Source organism: Schistocerca americana, chromosome 4 (assembly GCF_021461395.2).
Source record: "Schistocerca americana isolate TAMUIC-IGC-003095 chromosome 4, iqSchAmer2.1, whole genome shotgun sequence".
In the NCBI taxonomy this organism is placed as follows: Eukaryota; Metazoa; Arthropoda; class Insecta; order Orthoptera; family Acrididae; genus Schistocerca; species Schistocerca americana.
The window spans coordinates 244,898,426-244,921,049 of NC_060122.1; the positions used below are offsets into that span (position 1 = coordinate 244,898,426).

The window sequence follows — 22,624 nt, forward strand, 5'->3', positions numbered from 1 at the left end:
AGCAGACTCGCATGTGGAAAATGAAGGTCTATAACTAGGGAGCGATGTATCCATTTTTGTGAAATGTTTGGCCTTTCCCTCACAGCTACCAACAAACCAGTGTGTGTTACATCTGTTTGAAAATTTAAACTAAGTAATTACAAGAATCACACTTTCCTACTGGCATGCAGCTTAGCAAAAGTGACGACTGTATTGCAAAAATTCACCTGATTCATCAATACATCTTGCATTTGCCATTGGAAGATCTCCACTGAGGAATTTTGCATTATTCAGAAAAGTGTAAACTGAATCTTAATCACAAGTCTGAAGTTGAACAGTATTAGTGTATCCAAACCAAAGCTAATTCCACTCTGAAATCACTCACCATTACAAAGAAAAAATTCAAAGGTTTTCTTTGGGTTTAAAATGAAAAAGCTTTCAGTGATGTGCAGACCATTTAAATTGGGAATGATATTGTTGAGAAAGAGGGAATCAGTGGTGACATCATACATGTGGGTTTGAAATGGTATGTGTGATGACTGCACATACATAAATGATGGTTTAGAGAATCTGGTTGTAGATGTTGATCAATTAAGACAAATCAGCCATACATTCAGCAACTGGTTTGAAGCCAGCAGTTTTAGTGTGGCCATAATGGGCAGGTGTGTTCATCTTTGGAAGACGGTAGGATAATGTAGAATCTTACTATGCAATTTCAACTGTGCAAAAACGGTTTACTACTCCTGTTGGTGTACCTTTCCACATTCCAGGTTGTAGTTTAGAGGGGAGATATTGCCCAATATGAATTAGTTAAGTTGTAAAAACCTTAAAGACACCTGGCATCTGTTGGACCGTGCTGACTGGAGGTACAAAGTTCCCCAAGTGTCTTTAAGGGGTGTTCCTATCGGAGATGTATCAAGTTGAAGTTAGCACAAAACAGTCACAGTGTTGTTAAATTTGAAGTCAAATATCAGGGATCTTCTTCATTGAGATGAAAAAGTGATAATTTGCATTCAGATTGTGAGAAAAAAATGAATTCTTAACAAGAAAATTTTTTCATTTAAGTCTCTCTTAGTGCTAAAATGAATTATGCCCCTAGTACAAACAATTAAACAGGAGTGATTGCCTGCGAAGATAGTTTATGACACTGTATCATTGCTGACAGTTCTGGTTTTGGATAACCTCAGGTTGGACAAACTGTGTTAGTGTCAGGAGAGATTCAATGAGCTGGAGTGATTTTTCAGGAATGGATTATGGTTTGTTGTTTGTACTGACAGAACTGGAAAGGAACTTGTAGGAAAACACTAATCTTAAACAAACCAAGATAGTGATGTAATAAGGATTATGTTCATCTGATACGCAGCAGATTTCAGCAGGCAATGGGTGCAGTGCTATTGTACCTACTTGACAGGACCATGTGAAGTACAATGTGTGTCAGCTTTCCAATGTTAATGTGTGCAGCATATATCTTTGTTACTTCATCTTCAGGATTTGGACAGATTCACAGTAGCTCCTAAAAGCTTTAGGCACTATCCAAGACATTGACATTAATAAATGACTCTTATTATTTCCCTTAAACTGTATAGTGAAGTTTTCAATCTTCTTTTGAAGAAGTCAAAGCACATAGGAAAGTGCATGAATTTCCATTGATCAACATTTGATACCTACTGCCTAATAACTTACTTCATTTATTAAATGAATGAATGGTTTGTTGGAATATCTTAAATCTGGGCAACTGTTACCTTGTTGGTCACCTGTTATGCTATATCAACATTTCTTCTACCTAAACAACCTAAAATTTCCTTCCTGCTCCCATTGATCAGCTTTACATTCATTTTTAAATGATTCATCACTGAGGCAAAACTCAAAAACAGATCCGCTTTGCACCTTTGGGAACCATTACAAAGACCTTTTACTACAACATTTTCTTGGGTCACTTGAAGAATGCTTTTCTGGTTGAGAACTATGGGTCATTCCAAAGTAATGAAGACTTTTCAATCATGTAGAATCATAGAAAACATCCCCACCAACAAACAATTCCATGTTTTTAGTCAAAGCATAGTTCATTATGTGTCTGCTGAGGCAAGCTACTAATATTGCATTGTGCTTTTGTCACAGCACTTATGGGATGGGAATCCTGGTCAGTTTGGTCTTTGTGTGATGATGCTGGAGAGCAGCACAGACGCAGAAAATGTCAGACAACGAACCCTGGACCTCAGCTGTGCCAGGGCCATGATCAGGAGACAAGAATGTGTGTTCAGACAACTGAAAATGGTAATTTAATCACACACTTAAAGTCCTGCAACTTGAATTCAAGAACATGTTTATTAATAATCTTTTGTTTTCTTTGTAGATCTCAACCCACTTGGTGTTCAGAGCAGCCTTGACCTCAAGAAAGCTGAATCTCTGTCTGTTGGAGTTATTCTAGGTTCTTGTGTAGCTGCCTTCATACTGGGTGTAATTCTGGCTGCTGCAGTTAGCTATTATTACCAGAAGAGGCGAAGACCGCGGATACCTGGCAGCCCACATTACATTTCATCGAAGCAAAATCCTTATGTTACAGTGCCACTAAAGGAAACAAGCAGCCATTCAAAGCGGGCACCTTCAAATAGTAGCAATGGCTCCACCAGCAGTCCTCATAGGAGTGCAAGTAACCCTAGTGGAGGTATCTCACTGGGTACACCAAAGCTGTTCTCAAAACCAGCAGTTGAGTATGAAACTGCAACTATAAAAAGGAACAGTCATAGCCTAGCAAATGGGCAAATACGAGCCGATCTGGATCAGCAGGACAAATTCTTCTGACTAAATGCAAAGTGAATCATTTCTCTGATGCGATAACAGAGAAATTGTTTGGGATGAAGTGAATTTCTGTTTCAGTGTGCAAGCAACATAATTTAACAGTTTTTCACGTGTGTGTGTGTGTGTGTGTGTGTGTGTGTGCGTGTGCGTGTGTGTGTGTGTGTGTGTGTGTGGGTGGGTGGGTGGGTGGGCGGGTGGGTGTGCGCACATGTGCACGCACTAGTGCATGCCCACTTCCGTTTTTGATACAGTGACTTGAATGATATGGAGGATTAAGTAGATGAACATTTCATCTCGATTGTGACAACTACCCCCTCAAGATTTCAGTGCATCTGACACACTGCTGGTGCTAATAAATGACTTCTAAAGTTGTTGACTGCTGATGTAATGTCTGTTTTTCAGTATTTCAAAAAAGAAACAATGGTTCCTTCAAATGTATGTACATAAAATGAATGACTTGAGTGGACACTTGTTATAAGTGGTATCAAACTGTTCTATAACAATGTTATGGATGGTGAAAGAATTTACAAGTCCCACAAAGAGATTATCTGGTGATATCTTAAGTGTAGACTGCATATGGAAGTCTTATCTTCATACTTTGTGCCAATGAACTGTTTCTTGTTATAAGTGTGTATATATGTACATATCTTCATTTGATGAATTGACAAATTCTGAACAGAATGTTATAAATATTTGTATATTTTGTGTAAATAGTATTAAGAGTTTTATTATTTTCATAAGACTTTACACATATCAGTAAATTTCCAGACTTTTTTTTATGAAAGACATTATACAGCAACAAAATTAATATGGCTCCACTGTCACTGTTAACCTGCTGTGTTGCTGTCTTCTTGTGCATTCCTGCGACAGAAAAAGACAATTATCTTTAGAAATTTATTGTTCGTTTGATCCCAAATGTTAAACATTTTTCTGTGATATTCATAGCATTCTATATATTTGTCACATATAGCTATTTATATTCTCATGCAGTTGCAGGAATTTTTTAAACAAGGCTACAAACTATTATAGATACTTTTACAGCACAATGTACAAGGTCTAAACCCTTCTCTATATTCCTTAGAATATTTCAACATCACAGAGAATTTGAAATCTAACATTCCCTGCAGACACCAGCAAAAAAAAATTACAGATGTAATGCAATGGGATATTCTACTGAAATATATTTTCCATAATAGCTCAATATGCAAAAATTACATATGTAAACATGAAATAAAGTCACACCACTCATCACAGTAATATACATCCACAATGATTCATGAAAATTATTATCATGAAGTGACAGTGAGAATTTGTATCAGTCCAGGAGGCACATTTGGAGAACCAAATGATTAAGGAAGCTAATAATAAAAGCAGGAAATCAAGGTTGGAGTCACAGTCATGATATAAATTTTCATATGTCTCTCTAAATTTATGAGCAGCAGTTATTGTCTGTTGTTTTATCGTCTCCGCCATCAGTGTTACAGAAGGATAGAGATGAACACAGCTGTTACTGACGTATAATATTGTGAGAGCTGGCAATAGATCTTCATCTGTGTCATACTAAAAACTCCAAAAGTCAGCCTGGTATTTCAACAGCTATGTTCAGTATATTACACAACTATGTGTTTCATCTTTGTTTAATACTGTATGTATCTCTATTACTAAACTTGCTATCATTCCCAGTTATTTGGAAACATTTTTCTCAAAAGTAACAAGGAATTGAGAAGCTGTCGAAAACCAAATAGTGTAGAGTGGTGATTTTTCATAATAATGACAGAAAAAAAGATAAATAATAAACAATTGTGACACATACTCTAAATTTGTTTTTTGCAAGTTGTAAAGAAAATGATTTGTAATTGTGATGGTATATAATAGTTCTGAACCTCATTAGCATTTCTGTCCACAAAGACAAAAAATACAGCTTAAGCTGAAAAACAGGATTTCTTGAACCAATTTTGTCTTTTGGATTTGACTGTTCTGCTCTTTTATTCTTTACAAAGTATTACTGCAAACTGTCATTATATTCTGGTTTTTGGATTTGATATGAATTCTCTAGAATACATTAATGGATAAGAAGTTTACTAAATAATTTGACACAAGTTCATAACAGGCAATATCATAGCAATAATTCAAGACAGAGAAAACAATTTGTATGTCAGGTCATTATTTCCAGATTATGCAGTTTGTACGTAAAATGTATTCTGACGATCACAGCATAAATTTCTCTAACAACTATTTTATACAAGAATTTTTATATGTTTGTCAAATAGTGTGGTACAGAATTGATCTGTATATCATTCTTACTTTTTAACTATGGTTATGTCTAACTGCAGGGTCGAGTATCTTTTAAGCTAAAAGAGGCAACATCAGATGTACATAGTTGTATTAATAATCTATGTGACTCATATTGAGTCTGAAAAATGAACTTATTTTTAAATATTTTATTAATAAAGAATTATAAAATATAACAGTTTTAGTTTCTTTGGCTCACAAACTCCTTGCCCTTAAACTATCATGCTAGGATTTTCAGGAGAATACCAACTATGACCTACTATTTACAGGCAGCTACAGTCTTGAAATTTTCCACACAAGTCAATAACTTTATTACAACAAAATGAAATAGACTTAAAATAAAGATCATAGTAAGGAATCATGAGAAATCCTTTTATTTCTTTTGGAGGATGTAAACTTGAATTTCTACTCTGAATGCTTATTTTAAAATGTTTTGAGATACATGGAGAATGTAACATAAAAGTTTATATTGTATGACAATGTTACACTTATTACCTGACTAACAAATGAAGTTTTCTCTTACCTGTTCACATCAGACACAAAATGACAATCAAATGGAGTCAGTGTCAATGAAACCGACATCACAGTTGTGAGCCATAGAGGTCTATTTGACTAATTATGAAATCCATATCATGGTGTGTGGGTGGGGGATGACATGTAGTGATAAGACGAAAGAAATTCCGAAATTTCTTTTGTTTTAACGGCTGGTAATTAATCATCACAGTGCCTGATGTAACAAGAGATTCTTTCAGTCTTGGTGCCACCTGTAAAGAAAAATTAACTGCAAATCAGCAAATTAGTAAGTGTGTCCATATTTACAAACACATCCAAATAACATGAACATCTGGTCAGGAGCCTATAATTTTCATTAGTGATTCAAACACTGCATTTTCCTCTGGGATGTGCAAAACTGCTAGCACGAAAAACAATGACAAGCAGTTTCTGTATGTTAAACAAACTACCAACAATCTTCTATAATATACTGTTTAATTAAGGACATTTGTTAGTTTCATTTTCTATTCAAAAGTTTTATCCATTACACAGGAAAGCATTAACTTCTGTTTATTACCATTACACACTTCACATACATGAAGTGAACCACCTATCTTTTTCACGTTGATTAACTTTTGAGTCACTGAAGATATTTACAGGATCTTTTTCTTTAATCATATAGGCACTGATTTTGTTTTCTTTTTTAAATGGAAAGATGGCAATGTATTGAATGAGAATAGCAGATGGAGTAAATATACGTGGTATACATGAAAATGTGTGCTTCCATAGCAACCGTTTCAATGGCACACCATCTGCAAGTTTACAACACTTTCAGTGGAGACTAAAACGTGGTGTAACAATCATGTATTGCTTGCCTTGGCAGTACTAGTTTACAACCATTCAAATACTCACAACAACAACAACATAAAGATCGCCTAATTCAATGTCTTTTCACTCTGCAATATCTTGTCAGACCTATTCAAGAATTACTTCATTGAACTGTCTCATACAGATTTGTTATTCTGTACAAAAAAAAAAAAAAACACAATGGTGCTATTAAAATAATCTTGGTGATTAATGGTGTTCAAAAAATTCAGTATTCTGTGTTTCATAAGACCTGGTTATTACTTATGTAAGTGAAAAGAAGTCATAAAGATCCCTAACAAGTCAAAAGTTATTTGCAGTGAAAAAGTTAGACATTAAACAAAAGAAACCAGTCTGTCTTGTACCAGTGCAGATGCAACTTGACTTTATTAGGAATTCATCCTGAGTAATGGCAGCTATGATTTTTAATTCCCAAGTTCAGACAATTTATAAGTGAGAGGCTACTAAGCGACACTGTACATTAAGTACACAGACTGGACAAAAATATGGAAACACTGCATGCTTGAACGTAACTGCAGATGCTATCCATGCCTGCAAGTGGTGCTGTTGTACTAGATGACCAACAGCATCTTCAAAAAGTCCTCAATATGTTGCAAGTATCAGTTGTGGTAAGAACTGAGTTCTGTGCAGTTGTGAGTGCTTATGTTGGAGCTGGGTGAATTCTGATGTGGACAAACTGTTGGTGCCCGTATGATGGGCGCTTGCATACCAAAGGTAGCTGAAGTGTCTGGTTTTTCAAGAGCAACCACATCAAAGATTTATTTCACTTACAGGAAAAGTGGAAAAACACCATCTGTAAATAACAATGCAGATGAAAGAGTGCATTGAGTGATCTTGACAGATGGTTAATGAAGAGGATTGTAACAAAAAAGACGAGAGCTGCAAAAGTCACAGCAGAACTGAATGACACACTTGTGAACCATGTTAGCATCAAACCTACACACAGAGAGCTGGATAAACTGGGAATTGCAGGGCAAGGTGGAATTCCAAAACTACTCTTCAGTGACGCAAATGTGTGTTACAGGAAAACAAAGTACCAAAGCCATAAAACCTGGTACTATGTAGCAATGGAAGAATGCTGTTTGGCCAGAAGAGTCTTGTTTCACACTGTCTCCAACTTCTGACCAAGTTTACATCTGGTGTACACCATTCCCAGTGTATGATGCAGAATGCTTGTTGCCAAGTGTAAAATATGGTGGGGCTCTGTGATGATTTGGACAGCCATAGAATGGTATTCCATGCATCCCATGGTTACTCTGCATGGTAGAATTACTGCCAAGGATTATGTGACTTCACTAAACTCTCGGTAATACGGCCTAAGTAGTCTGGCCTCTCAGTAATCTGGCACACTTCCTGCTTATAGTTGTTCCATCTGAAATGATGCTTACGATAATGAAATTTTATCTGCTGCAATGTTGTTAGTTAATTATAGTGTTCAACATTCCTGTACCGCTTGAAATTGTGGCTTTCCTTATGGATGATTATCATGGCTTCTAAAGGGAAACATGTTATGCTAGACCTCAAGCAGAAACTCAAAATTAGATATAAACTGAACTGAGGCTCTTTGCAGAAAATCATTGTTGCTGGCAACAGTGTTGGATGAGCAACTATTTATGAGCAAACTTCAGCAGAAAAGAGTTAATCATAAGCTCACAGGAAAATTATGATGAAACTGATGAAGAAGGGGACATGAGGATATCTCAAACTGCTAGTTCTGAAGCTGGAGATGTCTTCCTTGAGTACATTATGCAACAATCACAAACATGGCAGGACCTATGAAATGCTTGTAAAGCCGTTGTGTGATAAAGCATACTATCATTGCGTATCATCATTGTGACAACTAAAACTTTGGGACATGTTTCATAGTGAATGTTGAGTGATACTAATATGTATGTATACACTCAAGGATTAAATTTTCTGTAAAAATGAGTGCATTTTTTGATTTGATGAAGTGTGTTTATACTAAATTTTAGACACACTCAAGAATCCAGCACTTCTGCTAATTCGACCCATATGTGCAAGGAATGGCCAGTTTAGCAAGAGTCTAGTGTATTTTGGATGATCAAGTCTGTCCCATGGTACAATATTTGTTCCCAAATGGTGATGCTGCGTTCCAAGGCAACAGAGACCCTTCTCATATAGGTCACATTGCCCAGGGCCAGTTTTATGACCAAAAGAATGATTTGTCACATCTCCACTGGCCACCAGAGTCAAAAGGTCTCAATTTTACTGAACCTTTACGATCTACTTTAAAGAAAAGGGCGTGTGATCACTATGTACCAGCATCATCATTACCTGAACTTGCCACTCTTTTGCAGGAAGAAAGGTACAATATTCCCTTGAAAAATGTACATGACCTCTGCTTACCCATTATGAGATGATCGGAAGCTGTTTTGAATGTCAATGGTTTCCCTGCTTCATATTCGGCATGGTAAATGGTAATATGTTTTGTTTTTGGTATTTCCATGTTTGTCTTGTCCCCCCCCCCCCCCCCCTGCCCCCCCCATGGGAAGGCTTGATTTACTCAAATTGTTAGTCCCAAGAATATAAAAAATATTTGGACAACTTCTAGTAAGGTATAATTTTAATTTATTTTGGAATCTTTGTAGATTTCCCTAATGTTTGCAGTCAATTAAAAAATTGCTCATGTACCATAATATAGAACCCTGCAATGACATAAAATTAAGAATACAGCAATGAAGTAGAAATTGGTTTTCTTTCTTGTCCTTTAATTTCTCATATTAAAATTTTGATTTTTATGATAACAACTGTTATGACTGTCATTCATAACTGTCATGACAAAGTAAATTCATGAAACATAAACATAATGATCATGGAAAGTACCTATGTGTGCTGTTAAAATATCATATTTATGTACCAATAAACTTTAAATATTCAGCATTCTGCACCTGTGTTGTAGTTCTGTGCAATGCACTTCCCCTTGGTGATTTCCAGTTCTGATGAATAAAATAGCCAGTAAAATTTTAACAAATACACTGTGCAGCACTATTAAAGGGTTACTTTTTAGAAACCCCATAACTGTCTTTCATTGTGATGCATTAGTTTCAAATCTGAGTCAAAGTTGTCCACAATCTTCCTCTGTAATGGTACAAAAGCATGTCATCCTACAAAATCACTGTTGGGCTTGGCAACACTTCAAACAGCAAGAGCTCAAAAATGCGTGTGAGAAGTAATGTGGGTTAGTTATATTACATTGTGCCATATTCCCTCTTAACCAGATTTCACCACTTCTTTTGACACCTCTGGGATGAAGATCAGAATTGCAATGCCCTTCATTTAAGTCACAGAGTTTTCTTACAGCTGGCTGAGGAAACAATTTCAGACAGACCACCACTCAATATTGAGATGAAATGGCATCGGGGATGCCATAAAGTCCGCAATGAAAACACTCCTTCACTGGGGCATTGATTCTCACATATTTCACTGTCTGACAGTTTGCAGTGGTATGAGCAACAGGACATTGTTCTTGACTACCTTAGACATTTCTGATATCCTCCATATGATTCACCCCTTCTCTAAGGATGTTGTGGGCCTTCAACCTCACTGAAAGTGATCGAACCCACTGAACTGCAGTGTGATTGCAATTTTGTTCTGGTGTACAGGGTGGAACCAGTTGGGACCATTCAAAACAATCCGACAAAACTTGAACATGATACGAAGCAGCAAAGGGTATTTATGTTTTTCTTATAACTCCTGTTTTACGCCCTCTTGTGGCATGACCAAAGTGAAGAAGGAGGGGATGGCATTGACACATGTGTGAAACAATGGCAAAGGGCCCTTCTGAGAGCCCCAGACCAGCAACACCCTTGGTGCCACCCACACACCTTTGTTGAGCACTTTAAAAATGTACCTATACAGGGACAGCCAGTCGCTGATCACAAGGTAATGGCGTGACAGGCTTCACTTTCGACACTCCTTAGATTCTGCATGCAGCCACCCGGTGCTAGGTGAGCAGCATAGTGCCACTCAATTCGGGGGTGTCCAAATTTTTGCTTGTCACGCAGGTGCCTAGTAAACAGTGTCTGGCTGTCTCTGTATAGGTAAATTTTTAAAGCGCTCAGTAAAGGTGCATGGGTGGCACTAAACTGAAATGCCTCAGAGAGACCCTTTGCAGTGTCATTCATACTATTTGCACATGCATCAGTGTCATAATCAACCCCGCTTTGGTCATGTCAGAGGAGGGTGTGAAACAGGAGGACCGAAAAAGCATAAATACCTGTTGTTGCTTCAGGTCACATTCAAATTTTGTCTAATGGTTTTGAATAGTCCGTAATGGTTCCACCCTGTACACCAGAACAAAAACTGCAATCACACTCTAGTTGAATGAGTGCAGTCACGTTAAGTGGGGTTGTAGGCCCACGATGTCCTTACAGGAGGGTTCAATTGTCCACTGGATGTCAGCAGAGTCAAAGGTTGTCAAGAATGCCATCATGTTGCTCATCACACTGCAGATTTTCGTTTTTGACTGCAAAATGTGTGGGTATCAATGCCCCAAAGACACAGATTATTTCAATGACATCCTTTGTGGCACCCTGTGAGGTCTTTTCATGTTGATACTGAGTGTCAGTGTGCGTGAAATTTTTACCTCAGCCACCCACAAGAAAACGGCATGATTTCAATGCTGGGCATTCTGGTTCTGACCTCCATTACAAAAGTGTCAAAGGAAGAATTCAAATATGGCTAAGAGGGAGAGTGACAACCTTCCCATCGTGTGACGCATCCACAGTGGCACTGGGCAGGGTTGTGTGAAATTTGGTGCCAAAGTACCATCATTAACCACATTACAGCTCACATTAACTTCTGAGGTGTGGCCTTTTTTCACATGTGTGAACACCTTGCTGTTTAAAGTGTTGCTGAGACCTCAAGCCATGCTTTTGCACCATTACAGGGGAATGTTGTAGGCACCTTTAAGCCAAATTTAAAACTTCTGTGTAGCAATGAGGGATTACTACAGGGTTTTGAGAAAGTGACCCTTTAACTGTGTTGTGTAGTGTAGATTGGTATGCCAAATAGAACTAACAAGGGATACTGAATATATACAAAGAAAGGACATACAAATGGTCACAGTTTTGTTTGTGGCAGACTCCTGAAGTTACATGCAAATTATTCATCAAAAACCTACATACAAAATTTCAAGAACCAATATTACATGAAGAATCTAAAGATATTCCTCAGCTCTCTACATATTGCTCCCATAAGTTCCATGAAGACAAAATTAGACTAATTACAGCACTTATGGAGGTATTTAAGCAATCATTTTTTCAATGCTCCACACACATTTGGAACTTGAAGAAACCATAAATGTGCTACCACACTATGTACCCTCTGCCATGGACTTCACAATGGTTTGTAGATTATGTATGTTGAAGTAGATCAGCAGATCTCGTGCTTTACTTAAATTACTTATCAATTTTTCACACACTACAACGTTGAAGCTGTTTTATTTTGGTTTCATTGAAGGTTACTCTAAAAGAGAAGGCATACTGAAAATTACTATATCTATAAAAGAAAATTTATCTCGAGGCTAACTTTGGTGGTGTTCCAGTTTTACTGGAAGACATTCATGGTTTACTTACTCACTGTATGTCAATGAAACACTTTCACCATTTACATAATTGGAGTTTTGCTCTATAATTGGAACATAATCATCTCAACTGTATGAAACAGAAATAAGAACAAAACAAAAGCTTTTAAAATTGTAATGTTTGCTTATGTCATGAGAATAGTAATCAATGGTTTGCAGTCAACATTGTAGTTGATCAGGCTTGTAACTGGGTCTTTAGTAAAGAATACTCATTTCATATATTTCCAAACAAGTAACCATCATGAAAGTAATTAAATACATTAAATGAGTATCCATGTGTTTCATTCCTTTGGTCCAACTGGATTACGAATTACAAATTGAAATCAAATAAAAATAATAATCTAATCAACTCCCCCCCCTCTCCCTTGAACCATGACATTTGACTTGATGGGATGGTCTGTGTAGATCAATGATGAGATAGCCAAACTGTAGGTGCAATCAAGCAGAAAGAGTATTTGTGGAGAGACATATTGTTCCTGACAATGGGTAGCAGCCTTTTCATTAGTTGCAGGGGCAACAGTACGGATGACTGACTGACCAGGCCTTTTAACACTGGTCAATGTGGCCTTGTTATGTTGGTACTGCAGCACAACTGAAAGCAAGGGGAAACTAAACTTTTTTTTTTATTCCCAAGCATTTGCAGCTCTTTTGTATGCCTTAAAGAAGATGGCATTCTCCTGATTAATATACTCCTGAGGTAAAGCCAACGTCTATTATGAACTCTGGGTGAAGACTGCTCATAAAAAATGAAATAAAAAACTGGTGTTTACAGGTTGGAACGTTGAATATCAGAGCCCTTAAATGTGTAGGTGGAGAAATGGGTAGATTGAGGTTAGATACAGTAAACTTAGTGTGTTGTCTGTAGAAACTGATTTTCTGGTCAGGGGAGTAGAGGGTTACCAACACAAGATTAAATAAAGACATATATAAGTAGGTCTAAAAATGAACAAGGAATTAGAAATGTATGTGAACTACTATGAACAGCATAGTGAGTGGATCCCACCCAACACAGACACTAATTCAGGGAACACCACAACAGTATAAGAGGCATGTCTACTAATTCCACAGTTTATGAAGAGATTGAGAAAAAATGTTTGATGAAATGAAAGATATTGTTCAGTACATAAAGAGGTATGAAAATTTAATTGTGATGGAGGACTGGAATTTTATAGTGTAAAAAGGAAGAGACGGTTAACTAGTACGAGAAAATGGACTGGGAAAAATGGACAGAAGGGAAGTCACCTGGTAGAATTTTGCACACATTCCTGATACATGATTTGAGAATTATGAAAGAAGGTTGTATATATGGAAGACTCTAGGATACACTGGAAGGTTTCAAGAAGTTTACATCATGATGAGGCATGGATTTAGGAGCCAGGAGCAATTACAGACTCTGATTATAGTTTATTGGTTACGAAAAGCAGGTTAATGTTGAAGAGATTACAAAAGGTAGGAAATTAGTTTGGAACTCTACTCAAGATGGAAATATACTAGATCTAATGGCAACAAACAGACCTGACCTCATTGAGGATGAGTACACTGAAACTGGTATCAGTGATCATGCGGTGGTTGTGACAAAAATGATTACAAAAGTATAAACAGCAACTACAAGTAGAAAGATATATATATTCAGTAACCAAAATAAAAAAAAGAGAAAGAGGGGGAAAAAAAGAAAAGCAGCAGGGTTGCATGCCAATAAGAAGCTTGAAACATTCAGCACAGAACATGAGCATGTACAGTTACTAAGGGTGGGCCCTCTATAATATCCAGCCACTATAAAGAAACTTCTGAATAAACAGAAATTACTGCATAATAGGTGTAAAACAAAACATGACACAGCAGACAGAGATATGCTGAATGAAACACATTGAGCTCTCAAGAGAGCAATGCATGAAGCCTTCAATGAGTACTGTAGCAGAATACAATAAAAAGATCTTTCACAGAACCCAAAGAAACTGTGGTCATATGCAAAGGCGGTCAGTGGCACCAAAGTTAGTGTCCAGTCACTCATGAATGAGACAGGAACTAAAACTGAGGGTAGCAAAGCAAAAGCTGAAATGCCTAACTCTGGCTTGAAATGTTCCTTTACAAAAGAAAACCCAGATGTATTGCCCCAGTTTAATCTTCACACCAATGATAAAGTGAGTGAAATACATATTAGTGTCAGTAGTGTTTAGAAACAGCTGAAGTCATTACTGCAGCACTCCAGAGCCCAATGGAACCCCTATCAGACTTGATACTGAATCTGAGATTGAGTTAACCACTCCTTTAATTATAATGTACTGTAGATCCAGTGAACATAAAACCAACTCCAGTAGTCTGAAGAAAATACAGGCACACATTTTTACAAGAAGAGTAATAGACGTGATCCACAAAACTACCATCCAATATCCTTGACAGTGATTTGTTGTAGAATCTTAGAACATATTCTGAACTCAAGCATACTGAGGTACCTCGAAGAGAATGACCTCCTCCAAGCCAACCAGAATGGATTCTGCAAAAATCAATCATGTGAAACCCAAGTCACACTTTTCTCACATGACATAGTAGAAGTTATGGATCAAGGCAGTTAGGAAGATGCAGTATTTCTCGATTTCCAAAATGCATTTGACTCAGTACCACATGTACGATTATTGCTAGAAGTACAATCTTAGGGCATACCAAGTGACATTTGCAACTGAACTGAGAATTTTTTGGTAGGGAGGACACAGCTTGTTATCTTGGATGGAGAGTCATCATCAGATGTAGAAGTAACTTTGGGTGTGCTTCAGGGAAGTGTGAATTGGCCAACTCCCACAAACGCGTGGGTGTAACACTTTATAGGGATATGAAATGGAATGATCACATAGGCTCAATTGCAGATAAAGCAGGTAGTAGACTTCGGTTTATTGGTAGAATACTGAGGAAATACAATCAGTCTACAATGAAGATTGCTCAAAAGTCACTCAGGTGCCCCATTATAAAATATTGCTCAAGTCTGTGAGACCAATACCAAATAAGACACATTAAGTTTCAGTCAGGCACACTGGAAAGACACTTACACATTATGTTTGGCCAACGCCGTCATCAGAAAAGGAAACACACACGCATTCATTCATTCAAGCAAGCACACCTCAGGCACACATGACCAACATCTACAGCAGCTTGGACTGGACACAGCTGTCACATAGAATGGAAGCAACAATCTGGTAGGGGTGGGGAAAGGGATGGGATAGCAGGATACAGGTAGGGAGAGAGAAGAATGCTGTGTGGCGAAGTGAGCAGACGCTAGACTCACCACAGGCACAGTGTCAGGAGGCTGTGGAGCAGGGAACTGGGCAATGAGGGTGTGGGTGTGGGGTGGGCGGGAATGGGGAGCACAACAGGAGAGGGATGGGGAAAGGGAAAGATGGGCAGGTGCACTGGCAGAGGGTGGTACACAGAGACAATGGGAGATGAAAATAGGGAGGAAATAATAGGACAGAGGGAATGGAAACTGTTGGGTGAAGGGTGTAGGTACAGTAGGTTACTGTAGGTTTAGGCTGGGATAATTTCAGGAGTGCAGAATTTGTTGTGTGGATAGTGGATAACTTCCACCTGCGTAGTTTGGAAGAGCTGGTGGTGGCCAGATGGCTTGCATAACAAAGTAGCTACTGAAATCGAGTATATTATGTTTAACTCCTTGTGCCAGAGGGTAGTCTACCTTGCTCTTGGCCACAGTTTGGCAGTGGCTGTTCATCCTTGTGGATAGCTGGATGGTAGTCATGCCAATATAAAAAGCTGTGCAATGATTGCAGCAGAGTTGGTGTATGACATGGCTGCTCTGATGGGGTAGGATAAGTCTAGACAGGACTGGAACAGGAAGTGCTGGGCAGGTGGATTGGACAGGTCTTGCACCTCAATCTTGTGGCAAGGGGTTGGGATTGGGAGTGGCATACGGATGGACTAGGATGTTGAGGACATTAGGTGGCCAATGGAACACCACATTTTGAAGGGGTGGGAAGGATCTTGCGTAGCATGTCCCTCATTTCAGTGCATGATGAAAGATAATCAAAGGTGGTGATTAATGGGTTTAAAGTGAGTAGAGGTGTAGAAGGAGCCATCAGAGAGGAGGAGTTCAACGAGTTCAACGTCCAGAAAGGTATCATGCTGTGTTGAGGAGGACAGGTGAAACGGTTGGGAGAGAAGATGTTGAGGTTGTGATGAAATGAAGACAGCGTCTCTTGGCCCTGAGTCCAGGTCATGAAGATATCATCAATGAACCTTAACACAACTAGGGGGCTGGTATTTTGTGAGACTAGGTGGGTTTGGCAGTGGCTGTTCATCCTTGTGGATAGCTGGATGGTAGTCATACCAATATAAAAACCTGTGCAATGATTGCAGCAGAGTTGGTATATGACATGGCTGCTCTGATGGGGTAGGATAAGACTAGACAGGACTGGAACAGGAAGTGCTGGGCAGGTGGATTGGACAGGTCTTGCACCTCAGTCTTCACAGGATATGAGCCTTGTGGCAAGGGGTTGGGATTGTGAGCGGCATACGGATGGACTAGGATGTTGAGGACATTGGGTGGCCGATGGAACGCCACATTTTGAAGGGGTGGGAAGGATCTTGGGTAGGATGTCCCTCATTCAGGAGGTGCTGCGAATACATAGAAAGATAGATCCCTTATCATTTAGGTATAAAATAGCAGGTCAGCAACTGGAAGCAGTTAATCCCATAAATCATCTGGGAGTACGCATTAGGAGTGATTTAAAATGGAATGATCATATAAAGTTGATCGTCGGTAAAGCAAATGCCAGACTGAGATTCATTGGAAGAATCCTAAGGAAATGCAATCCGAAAACAAAGGAAGTAGGTTACAGTACGCTTGTTCGCCCACTGCTTGAATACTGCTCAGCAGTGTGGGATCCGTACCAGATAGGGTTGATAGAGGAGATAGAGAAGAACCAACGGAGAGCAGTGCGCTTCGTTACATGATCATTTAGTAATCGCGAAAGTGTTACAGAGATGATAGATAAACTCCAGTGGAAGACTCTGCAGGAGAGACGCTCAGTAGCTTGGTACGGGCTTTTGTTAAAGTTTTGAGAACATACCTTCACCGAAGAGTCAAGCAGTATATAGCTCCCTCCTACGTATATCTCGCGAAGAGACCATGAGGATAAAATCAGAGAGATTAGAGCCCACACAGAAGCATACCGACAATCCTTCTTTCCACGAACAATACGAGACTGGAATAGAAGGGAGAACCGATAGAGGTACTCAGGGTACCCTCCGCCACACATCGTCAGGTGGCTTGCAGAGTATGGATGTAGATGTAGATGTAGATTTCAGTGCATGATGAAAGATAATCAAAGCCCTGGTGAAGGATGTGGTTCAGTTGTTCCAGTCTGGTGTGATACTGAATGACTAAGGGGGCACTCCTTCGTACCTGGTCCTCGGGGGGTGGGGGGTGAGGATGGGGGATGTGAGGGGAAATGGCATGGGAGATATGTCTGTGGACTAGGCCTGGGGTAGTGCATGCCTATGAAGGCATAGGTGAGACCCTCAGCATACTGGACAAGGGAGTTTTTGTCAGTGCAGGTACACCATCTCCAAGTGGCCTGGCTGTATGGGAGGCTTTTTGGTGTGGAAGGGATGACAGCTGCTGAAAATCAGGTACTGTTGGTGATTAATGGGTTTAAAGTGAGTAGAGGTGTAGAGGGAGCCATCAGAGAGGAGGAGTTCAAGGAGTTCAACGTCCAGAAAGGTATCATGCTGTGTTGAGGAGGACAGGTGAAATGGTTGGGAGAGAAGATGTTGAGGTTTTGATGAAATGAAGACAGGGTCTCTTGGCCCTGAGTCTAGGTCACGAAGATATCATCAATGAACCTTAACAAAACTAGGGGTCTGGCATTTTGTGAGACTAGGTAGGTCTCTTCTAGATGGCCCATAAACAGGTTGGCATAGGAGGGTGCCATGCAGGGCCCTTAGCTGTGCTGCAGATTTGTTTATATACTGCTCCTTCAAAGGAGTAGTAGTTGTGAGTTAGGTTAAAGTTAGTCAAGTGTTTGAGAAATGAGGAAGTGGGTTTGGAGTCTGAAGGACATAGGGAAAGATAGTGTTCAATAGCAATAAGACCAAGGGCATGAGGGACGTTGGTGTATAGGGAGGTTGCATCAACAGTGACAGTTAGGGATCCAGGAGGTAAAGGGACAGGATGGTGGAGAGTTGAAGAAGGAAGTGGTTGGTTTCTTTGACGTGGAAGGGTAGATTATGGGTAATTGGTTGGAGGTGTTGTTCCACGAGGGCTCAAATTCTTTCAGTGGAGTGCAATAATCTGCTACAGGGGGCATAAAAGATTTTTGGGTTCATGGATTTTGGGAAGCATATTGACGATGGGTGTACAGGGTGTCACAGGGGTGAGGAGGGAAATGGATTCAGGGTAGAGGATCTGGGAAGGGCCTAAGATTTTAAGCAGGGATTGCAGGTTATGTTGGAGTTCTGGGATGTGATTACTCTGGTAGAGTTTATAGATGGAGGAATCAGATAATGGGCCACCAGGTAGTCACTGCAGTTCATAACAACAATGGTGGAACGTTTTTCTGCAGATAGGATATTGAAAATACACAGAAAAAGGCAGCATGAATGGTCACAGGTTTGTTTGTCTTGTGGGAGAGTGTCACAGTGATGCTGCAGAAACTGAACTAGGAGCCTCTTGAAGATAAATGTAAACCATCCCAAGAAAGTCTACTTACGACATTTCAAAAACTGGCTTTAAATGATGACTCTGGGAAAACACTACAACCCCATATGTATCAGTCCCAAAGGAATCTTGATGATAAGATTAATTACAGCACACACAGAGGCATTTAAACAATCTTTCTTCCTGTACTCCAAAAGTGAATGTAATGGGAAGAAACCCTTATAACTTGCACAGTGGGATGTACCCTTTTCCACGCACTTCACAGCGGTTTGCAGAATATAGTTGTGGATGTAGATGTAGATGTAGAAATGATATAAAATTGACCATCCTAACTATATAGTATTCCAGTCCATCCCTACACCATTCCTACTTCCAATCCTGCGCCACATGAGTCATTTCCTGCAGACAGCTCATACTCATATACCTGCCCACTATATCCTATTACTGCAATCCAGACACAGCTATTAGTTGTCTGATCTTAGGGCCACATGTGAAAGCAGCCATATCATCTACCAGCTGTAACCATCCATAAACTTGTCAAACATGCTGCAGGGTACAACATCAGTGACATCAACAACATCCGTGCCACATGGATCCCCCTACCCACAATGCACCAGCTCCCCTAAACTGTACAAGTGGGAACTATCCCTCCGGCACATTTTTCATTCTCACAATCCTTATAACCAGAATCTATACTAATCAGCAAATTTTGTCTCTACCCCCTCCCCCCAAATCCTTTCCTCTCCTCTCTCTCATTTTATATTTAATTCCATTCTTGAAATTGTATTCTTCCTCTATTACCCCCTCTTCTTATCTGTCCACCTCTATGCCCACAGCCGGCCGAAGTGGCCGCGCGGTTCTAGCGCTGCAGTCTGGAACCGCGAGACCGCTACGGTCGCACGTTCGAATCCTGCCTCGGGCATGGATGTGTGTGATGTCCTTAGGTTAGTTAGGTTTAACTAGTTCTAAGTTCTAGGGGACTAATGACCTCAGCAGTTGAGTCCCATAGTGCTCAAAGCCATCTATGCCCACATTTTTGTGTGTGCCTCTGTACCATACAGATGTTTTCTGCTGGTAAGTGACTGACTATCCTTTTTGTTTGTTTGCTGTTTCCATTCTGGAATTTCCATTGTCATACTATTTTCTTCTGATTGGCATTCTTCCTTCCAGAAACATAGTCTTTTCCTAACTCATTTGTGGTTGCACATTTCAAGCGCCTGTTGTTGAGATAGTCAATTACACAAGTGACTGCCATACTGCCAAGCCATTCCCCTCTACACCATGTTCCTTATTTTACACATTCATTCTTTCATTCATTGTATCTTTTAGAGAACTTCAGGAAACATAACCTTATAACATTCAGGGATGTGGACTGAGTCAAGGTATATGTTGAGAAAAAGACCTTTGTACTTATACTACAGAGTGTCCCACATAAGACCAGAATGCCCCACTTACCAGTTAATCAATTCTAGTCCAACTGCTTGTGAAGTGGCAACATTGTCTCAAAAGTTGGTTACACTGCATTTTATTGGAAATTTGAGTGCAGCTGTGTGTCTGTGCATCAGTTGTGAAAAGCTCATATTGTTGAGTTGTTATATAAATGAGTCAGTTTGCATTAGAACAGCGAATTGGTATTGTGCAGTGTTCCAAAAAAGACAGGCTCCATTAAGGAATGTAAAGAAATGTTTTAAGCAAAATATCATGGTAGGAAACTCCCAATGAGCAATACTGTTCAAGATCTGCACACAAAATGGAGGGTTGTAGAATCTGTACACAATGTGCAGAGGAACTGGCAACCTTTAGTGATGACCTCTGAAACTATAGACTTAATTTTCATGGACTACAAGAAGTCCCTGCAAGCTGGTAATGAGGTTATCACAGCGGGTTGGTGTATCTCTCACATCGTATTGTCTTGTACTAAAGGATATGAAATTAAAAGTGTGGTGCAAGAGTTGAAATCTGAGGATCAGAAAAAGAGAGTTCATTGTTGTAAATGGCTGTTAACTTCAATTACTAACCATTACTTGGACCCCTTCCTTCACTTCATGTCATATGAAGCGCGGTTTCATTTGTCAGATTGTATACACTTCCATAATTGCATATACCAGTCACTGGACAACTCACATATTATACACGGAGAACCTCTCCACTCAGAGAAGATAGGTGTGTGTTTGGTGTGCATTGTCTGACATGCCCACTGTTGGTCCCATATTTTTCAATTACACCTTAAACAGTGTCGTATATCTAAAGATCTTTGACACTTTCTATGCACAGTTAACAGATGCAGAGAGACTGTGTGCAGTATTCCAACAAGATGGAGCAGCAGCTCACATATCCAAGCAAAGTATGGCCCGCATCACCAATGTGTTCCCTGGAGACAGACCTGTCAGTAGAGATATCTGGCCGCCAAGGTCCCCTGTCTAAACATCACGTGATTTTTATTTACGGGGGAACCTTAAAGAGCAAAGTGTATACTGACAATCCTCAACCCTCACACAACAGATGATCTTAAACAGTACATCACAAGAATAATTAAAAACATCACACCTGCAGAATTAGTCTGTGTTGCTGGTAACATGGTAACATCACCACACAAAGTCACCGATGCCTGAATGTTCATGGCCAACACTTTCAGCATCTCTTATAATAAACAGTAACTACATGTTTCCTAACATCACTATTATCTACACTTTTAAAGTCAGTTCATAGTTACTTGGATCCCGGGTGTGAGGCGTACTGGTTTTATGGGGCAGACCCTGTATTTTACAATGCACTATCACTGCACAGCTTGACACTATTTGTCCTTAGCCCAGCTACATTTCACTTAAAACATTAGAGTGAAAGCCTGGAAAAAAACTACTACTACTTCCTCAATTATATCAAATAACTGATGTTTATCTTCTACTTTTACCTTAATATTTACTTTATTATACTGACATCTGTAACAACTGAGGTGTATTTATAATGCACTACTACAGGCCTTGAAGCTTTATGATCAATACTGCTACTTGTCATACAGCTACATCCCTGAATGTAAATAACAGATAATGTCTACAAAGAGTGGCTAATGAAATAGGTTTTTAAATTTCCATTGGTTTGGTAGGTATTTCCAATTTCTTCCTTAATATTAATGCTGAACACCTTTCCCTCTTACATAATCCTTTATTTCTATGTGAAACACAAGCCCTGAAAGCTCGCAGTGTGTAGCCACACACAGAAGGCAGCTGTTAGTGCTGAAGCTAAGTGACTAAAAACAATAGCTGTCTATATGGTTGTCATAATAATGAGGTGTCTCCTTAAAGGAGTAAAAAAATTATGTTACATGGTACACTGTGGAGGGTGCTCACAGTACCTGCACCAAGCATAATTTAACTGTCAGGGTTCTTCTTTCTCCATACAGATTTTAGATAACGAGGCAATATCTATTGACAACTATTTTTTTTTATAACTACCTCTCGTCATGCCCCAAAATGAGAAACGTCCTATCTGCTACCCTCCCCATCCATCCCACAGTGCTATTCTGTCACCCACTGAACTTATACAATATCCTCCCTCATCCGTACACAAACCCTCCTCCCAACTCCTTGCCCCAAGGCTCATATCCCTATAATAGACCAACATGCAAGGCCTCTCATACATCCTCCCACCACTAATTACTCCAGCCTTCACAAGCATCACTTGTCCCATCAAAGGCAGAGCAGTCTGTGAGACCTGTCAAGTGATCTACTAGCTAAACTACAAACTGTGACAACCAACCAGCTATCTGTCTTCATGACTGGCCACCAACAAACTGTGGCTTAGAAACAGCTGGACCACCGAGTTGCTGAGCATGCTGCTCATCATATTGTTCTTCACTTTAGTGACTGATTCACAGCCTGTACCATCTGGATCCTTCCTGCCAACACCAG

The 22,624-nt window shown here is 39.5% G+C and overlaps 2 protein-coding genes across 2 annotated transcripts in view; one reads left to right on the top strand and one right to left on the bottom strand.

The window, feature by feature from the left end:
- LOC124612431 (semaphorin-5A) overlaps positions 1-2,943 on the top strand; it is a 664,451-nt gene extending 661,508 nt beyond the window's left edge. Inside the window, exons 14-15 of the mRNA XM_047140638.1 lie at positions 2,098-2,253; positions 2,333-2,943. Coding sequence (XP_046996594.1) covers positions 2,098-2,253; positions 2,333-2,781 — 605 coding nt within the window. The 3' untranslated portion in view covers positions 2,782-2,943. The remainder of the gene's footprint in view (positions 1-2,097; positions 2,254-2,332) is intronic.
- Positions 2,944-3,478: 535 nt separating this feature from the next.
- Positions 3,479-22,624, bottom strand: part of LOC124612974 (acidic amino acid decarboxylase GADL1) — a 149,937-nt gene continuing 130,791 nt past the window's right edge. The window contains exons 10-11 of the mRNA XM_047141503.1: positions 5,594-5,834; positions 3,479-3,639 (exon numbers count right to left, since the gene is read on the bottom strand). Of these exons, the coding sequence (XP_046997459.1) occupies positions 5,652-5,834 (183 nt within the window). The 3' untranslated portion in view covers positions 3,479-3,639; positions 5,594-5,651. The remainder of the gene's footprint in view (positions 3,640-5,593; positions 5,835-22,624) is intronic.